Below are 6,845 nucleotides of genomic sequence, written 5' to 3'. Positions count from 1 at the left end.
GCCAGTTGAAGTCCATATGTTACCAGCTAAGGCCCTTACCCCTGTCACAGCTGGTATTTGATGGTTCTCAGGCAAAGGACTCTCCATCTGGAGAGGCTTTGCAGCAAACTCTATCAGGTGTGCCTGTGGTCTACTTGGGGTAGGTGGCAGGGTGGCAGTCTGTGCCCAATCAGAGGCTTGGCATCAGGAGGATGGGGTTGGGAAGTGCCGTCTAACGTAAGCAAGTCTCTTGCCTTGGTTCTGACTTCCTTGAACCCTTTTGTTGCTGATTGCTTCTCTTTCAGGATCCATTGCTGAACACTGTCTCAGGCTCACATTCTGACTCTGCCAGTGGCTACTGCATTCAGTGGCATAACTGGTACTGGAAAGCTGCCAGTCTCTAGCGACCCAGCAACTTTCGCGGATGGAATGGCTCTGCTTAGGGACTTAAGTGTGTGCCCAAAGTAGCTGCCCAGGAAGGTACAGTTCTCTCACAGAGAAGTGACACAAGCTCCCACCTCTTCCCCTGTCATAGCAAACATTCTCCATTCCTGGGGAGAAAGAATAATCTCAAACATCTGTCTAATGCAATTCTAGCACAACCTTCCTACTCGTATAGTCTACATTTGATTCTCTTTGCACTCATTATGTTTCTGCCCACATTTCTAAGTAATATTACCTGTGGCTCAAAAAATGTTAGTGTTGCCTTCAAAAGGTATTCCGGGACAGGCTGAATCTTTATCTGGAAAGTCTTCCCAGAATAAATATTAATCAATAAATAAAACGGTTTTCAAGATGTCAATATATGAAAGGCCATGAGCATGTTCGAGAAATGATTTTCACAAAGCCTGCTCACATTGTCTTTAATTCAGAGACATGTGGAAAAAGACCGAAGAAATCAATTCCAAGTACCTGGTCATTTAAGTCAGAACAGTGAAATTGATTCAGTTATTTAAAACAATTTATGATAAACAAATGGTGCAGTGTGCTCTGGTGCATGTACAAATGAAGAACACAGAGGCATTCATTTTCTGTAACATTTTTATTTGATAAGGATGACCCATTAGATTGAAACAAGAATTTTCAGGCTTTTGTATGTTCTGTAAAATTCATTAGTAACTCTAACAGTGCTTTTTCAGACAATTGAAAGTTTTGGCTTTCTAATCAAATGTAGATAAACGATGGATGGTCATCAATGCTAGAATCCAGTTCAAAGCATTCTACTTCAACTTGAATTATCAGATTTGAGTGTAATACTGCGAAATAAGACAAATGTCTGTTTGAATTAAATGTAGTTAACTACATATATGATAGTAATCTATTAGGTTTTCCATAATCAGATTAAATTTGACTAAATCTGAGACGGTTTTGTAAAATTGTTATTTCCATGCAACAGATCTAATCTGATCACTTCATTCAGCCAGTAAAGAGTTCAAAGGTTAATATTGCACTCTCTAGCCACCTAATACAAAAAGCTCCCATTTTTGTTACAGACTACTTTAGAATTACACAGTCTGGTTCAGGTAAGATCAACCATTCTTCATAATTTTTAAAATTATAAAACAGCAAAGCTGCTGAAGTCATATCAGCAGAAATGAGCCAAAGTCAATTGAGAAAGAGTTAAAAATGAAGCCTGCACAACATATTTAAACTATTCAAGCCTTCTCAAAAAGTTCAAGATACTCTAATGACATTCAAGCAAAAAACATGTTAAACATACAAGACAACACCACTGCTATTTTAAGATATTACTATTTGGGGAGATTACAATTTGGGGTTTTGTACAAAGACCAATGTTTTTAAATTCATGGCATTCTTGACTGTCACTAAGGCTAATAAAAAATGGAAAGCCTAACTCCTCCATTTAGTAAACTAGCTCATTGTTTTATGACAATTGCACTCGTGATAAACGGCATTGAAATCCTGGTAGAGGGAAAGTTTTCAGAAGTAAACTTAGATAAATGAGCAGGACTATAGTCTCATCTTAAGCATAGCTGTTTCCATTATACAGAGAAGCAATAGAAAGGATGATGTACAAGAGGCAATTCAGATTTACTGGGGTTAAGTTTCACTTTTGCTGATTTGGTAGATCGCCCATACATTATTAAAGGCAGCCAATTATCATTGCCATTGATTACAAGGGGTAAAAAAAGAGCTTATGTTTTATAACAGGCAGCAGAGCCACTTTGCTGATTTACTTGCCCAAGTGTTCAGGTGGAAATTACCTTCAGTACCCTTTACAGTTCAACTAGGTCACCATCACCAATACTTGACAAATATTCACGGCCTTACTTAAGATTAAACCTAAAAAAAAATGCACATTTGATGTGAGGAAAAATTATACTTTTTGGTTCACTAAAATGTACATCATGTTAATTGTTAAAAACTTTGAAAGATTACCCTGTAAACTGTGTGATTATATGAAACACTAGACTGCACCACAGCAGCTTCAATTACAGTTGACACGTGACTGTAGAAAGTTATTAAAATACTTCAGAACCTCAATGCTTTTGAGATTAATGTATGTTTTACATTGTCTTAGACTGTCTGACTCCTGTGGTAATACGAAGTAAATTACACATTAGTTTCAATATCACTATCATGCTTTCAAATGAAACACAAATACAACTTTACGTAGTCACAACGATGAAACAACAGTTGTCTCAATGCTTACACACTTCCCAATTAAGTCAAATATTAATATAAATTAGTGGGTTTTTTTATAATACAAAAACTGTACCTCTGAATTATCGGCAGATCAAAAAGTTTTCAAATGCATCATTTATCAGCTAAAGGCAGTGACTTCATGACCATCTTTGCAGCAAATACTGTACTGCACATAGCTGCTTGTGAGAATATATCTGAGCCTCAGATGACAAAACCTGCAGCAATATTAGGGCTCTGAGATTATCACTTTAATCAGGTCGTTCTGGTTGAGGTTCAGCCCAGAGTTGTTATGTTTGAACGGCCACCAGGGGGTGCACTGATGCGCTGAGTGGGACGACGAGGAATGTGATCATCAGCCTGTGTCCCTACAACAGAAGAATAAAGCAAACTCAGACTGTCATGGAGGAGGGATGATTTTAATACTCCTGCCTTAAAACGTTTATATGAAAGTTAATCCCCTGAAATCCATCTTAAAGACAACATATGATATAAATTAGGAGAGATCAACCTCAAACTAGCACAAATTATACTTCAAATGGAATATTTTCCCATGGAATTCCAATATGTTCAGTCTTTCCACTGCTGCACACATTTTTGCTGTTTTCTCCAAGAGGTGTAATGCCCCATTCTGCCAGAGGAGGACACTTTAGAGTATTCTTCCAGCTGAGAGAAAACGGAAGCACAGAGTCAAAGAATTTGATTTATGTAGTTTCTTTCTTGTCCTTCAGGCGTTTTAAAGTGCTTCATTCAAATGTAAAATAGGAAGAAACAGGTGCCAATTCACACACAGCAGGGTCATATAAAAAGCACTGTGCTCAGTAAGTAGAAAATCTGTTTCAAGGGTGAAGGTGTATAGATAAATATTGGCCAGCCCACCCGTTCTGGTCTTCTCTGTGCATGGCTGTAAGACCTTCTACAACCACCTCAATGGGAAGTTGGGCTTTTGTTTTACTGCCCTGTTATTGTGAGGTCCCTCTGGTCATTGCTTCATGCATATTATTCTCTTCAGCTGGACAAGGCCACATAGTCACCAAATGTCATATCATCTGGTGATAAAAGTTCTGTCACATCACCACATGCTGTCTGTGAAACATGTGGAATGAAAGGTTTGATGGTGCCGTGATGACATCAAAATGCATTCATCACTTGAAAAGTCAGATTCATACCGCACAGAAACATGCCCTTCGGTCCAACCAGTCCATGCCGAACGTAATCCCAAACTAAACTAGTCCCACCTGCCTGCTCCTGGCCCATATCCCTCCAAACCTTTCCTATGCACCTTGACAAGCGTGTTTTGAGATTCTTTTACAATTTTGATCACGTTTTGCACTTTTCAACAGGACAACGATGACAGGAGGGATGAATCCATGGAATGTACATTTTCAAATACATTCCAGCAACAATGAGACTTGCTTGCTAAGATTAACAGGCTACTTGAATCGATGACTTGCTAGCAACTCTGAACAATGTGGGAGATCAACTTTTAGAACTAAAGTTGTACTTCAAACATTCTCTTAGAAGTTAATGACAAACTGCTTATTACCAGCCAGAGTGAATCCAGATTGGTGCAGGTTTCGTGGTGGTTGAATCGGTTGTTTAGCTGGAGACATTCTAGCTGATGGAATGGGTGTCATGGCTCTTGGGACCACAGTGACATCCTGGACAGGACCATCATAAATCCCCCTTGGAACACCTCGAATTTCAGCCAACTGCAAAAATGGAACTAATCTTTGAGGCTGATCTGCTAATATACTTTACAAACGCAATGCCACATCAGACAATTTGCAAAGGGAAAAGCTAGGTGGCATATTTGTGTAAGCAATAATTCAGATATTCATTTTGGCATTTAAGTGGGAACTGTCTAACCATTTAAGAAAATTTGGTATTACATTCGTTAATAGGGTAATCCTACAATAAGGTGATTGACATTTTGCTGATAACTGCTAACTTTTAAAGGGAATGTGTTCGAAATTTGGTTAGTCATAGGTAAAAAGATATCAGTTACTTAAAATATGCATGGAAAAGAACGGACATCCAGGTTAATGTTTAGAAGAGGTATTTGTAAGATTAACAGCTACTGCAGTTATCATGCGAACAAATGATATGGAAATGTCCACCCTCACTGATGGTCACCAAACTGGATGCATTATCTCAGTAATTATTAGCCACATCCCTTGGCTTGGCAAAAATGTGAGCTTTCAGTTATAAACCAGGGCACCTAGGCTGAGAAAAATCGGTCAGCAATCTCCAAACTAAAGCATGAGATCAGGTTAATATTATATTTTGTAAACAAATGAAGCTTAAAATCTGAAAGTTTCCGGAAAAGGAATTCCTTTACTGTAATAAATTTAAACAGAAGTCTGAACTAAGATAACTCGCCCAAATCAAAATCAAAGAAAAACATATGACAGTATTTAAGTAGTGGGGAACTGTATTTATCCTGTCCACTGAGTATGTGCTCATCACACTACATGGCATGTACAAAATGAAACGTAAAACAGTTATACTGTTGTGTATTTTTGAATTGATGCTAAAAGGGAATGATTTAACCCCTCCTTATTGAATACTTGATTGTTAATCCAGGTCTCTGGATTATTAGGATATCATAAGCAATACACTCTCATACCCAAAATGATCCAATGTGCAAAAGTTTTACAGAGCTGTCCATTCTAAGATTATATGTGCAATTAATTGTCCTGAAGTGGCAATGCTAATGCAGAAACATTAACACTTACCTTGCTTCTTGCTTTTATTCTTTTGTAAACATAGTCTGGGAATGTCTTCTTGGGAATGAAGCGCCCTGAGCCCTCTGTGGCGTGAATTGTCCCATACTCAAGTACAATTTTACCTTGGCTCACAACAACAGAAGGAGCACCACGACATTCCATTCCTTCAAATATGTTGTATTCGATTGCCTAAGAAATACAATTCATAAGTGATACACAACTCATCAGATTGCAACCCGAATGAAAATGCAACTAAACTCCCTTTAGCTGCACAAAAATGTTTTTCCATTTATTAGCAGGTTCTGATTGCTCCTAGCAAGCTCCCATCTCCAACAGGCCTTGAGAAGGTAGAGGTAAATTGCAATCCCTGAAGGGACTGCTCTTGACTTTCAAAACAAAACTACTCCCTTCTGAACGAAAGCACTGCAATCAATTCCTGCAGCAACGCAGTATGCCCACTAGCTCTGCAGCTGCAAAAAACACCAGCAAGAAGCACCTCTTGACATTTGAATGCTGATGTCTGTAAAGAGCATCACTCCAGTTCCCTCAAGCACCCAAACACAAACTTCGCTGGAGAATGTGTGTGTTTAAAAGTGGGTGGTAACAGGACCAGTAAGGTCCAAAATGATAGGACAGGTCTTATATCAGTGTAACTTGCTGACTTGTTATAATCTATGCTCTCGACATGCATCCGGAAAACATGCACACGAGCAAACTTCAAAACATAGCAATTGGTGCAGCAGCGTAGCAAATTGGTGGAAGCAAAGACCATGCCATTTTCTCATCAGCCAAATCCTCAATAGCATTGAACTCAGTGGTCCCAAAGAGCCAAATTTTGAAGAGATTCTACCAAGTCTGTGACCTTTGGTCACACAGATGTGGTTTCAGCATTCCCGTTTTAATTTCAGATTTCCAGTCTTTTCATTCTTTTCTCTTTGTTGCAAATACTGACTGCTGAGGTACAAATGTTAATTTCCCTGGGCTCGACAATTGTTGCATTTTGCTGTACTTGGTGTACCACCCTGAATTGTATTCAAAAAACTGCTCCCAAAGTAATCTATACAATACACTGAGGAAACAAATCTTGTATCCAAATGCTATCCCTGAAGAACTAACAGATATACTCAAAACATCAAATCAGAAACCTGTCTTCCCATCATATATACTGCATTCACCTCTAAATTATATCTCTGAGTTAATACACAATAATTGCAAATTAAAGACAGCTCCAATACCCTTTTACCATGTTAGTGCATGGCCCAGTGAGAGAACAACATCTTCAAGTGTGCATTACTCAAAATGCCAGGAAACGTACTGTCATTTTGCTGGCTTATGGTTTTGATGACACATTGGATGTCACAAAATGACTCACAATGAATGCATCGCATATTCATTAGTTTCAAGACACAAATTCTGTTCAAAGTGGACAATGTGACCTTATTGTCATTTCTAGATGGATAAGGACTACCTGAC

General features: G+C 38.5%; 1 protein-coding gene across 2 annotated transcripts in view; it reads right to left on the bottom strand.

Annotated features, from left to right (window-relative positions):
• Window positions 1–1,006: 1,006 nt before the first annotated feature.
• The window catches only part of dpysl4 (dihydropyrimidinase like 4), a 43,137-nt gene continuing 37,298 nt past the window's right edge, over window positions 1,007–6,845 (bottom strand). The window contains exons 12-14 of one of the 2 annotated variants that reach the window (XM_048550755.2): window positions 5,382–5,561; window positions 4,190–4,355; window positions 1,007–3,011 (exon numbers count right to left, since the gene is read on the bottom strand). In XM_048550755.2, the coding sequence (XP_048406712.1) occupies window positions 2,920–3,011; window positions 4,190–4,355; window positions 5,382–5,561 (438 nt within the window). In that variant the 3' untranslated portion in view covers window positions 1,007–2,919. Of the gene's footprint in view, window positions 3,012–3,047; window positions 3,310–4,189; window positions 4,356–5,381; window positions 5,562–6,845 lie in introns of those variants that run through there. The other variant, XM_048550756.2, reaches the window with a different exon arrangement.

This window comes from Stegostoma tigrinum, chromosome 20, assembly GCF_030684315.1.
Source record: "Stegostoma tigrinum isolate sSteTig4 chromosome 20, sSteTig4.hap1, whole genome shotgun sequence".
In the NCBI taxonomy this organism is placed as follows: domain Eukaryota; kingdom Metazoa; phylum Chordata; class Chondrichthyes; order Orectolobiformes; family Stegostomatidae; genus Stegostoma; species Stegostoma tigrinum.
The sequence above is the reverse complement of the archived record's forward strand: the minus strand, read 5'-3'. Positions and strand labels throughout refer to the sequence as shown.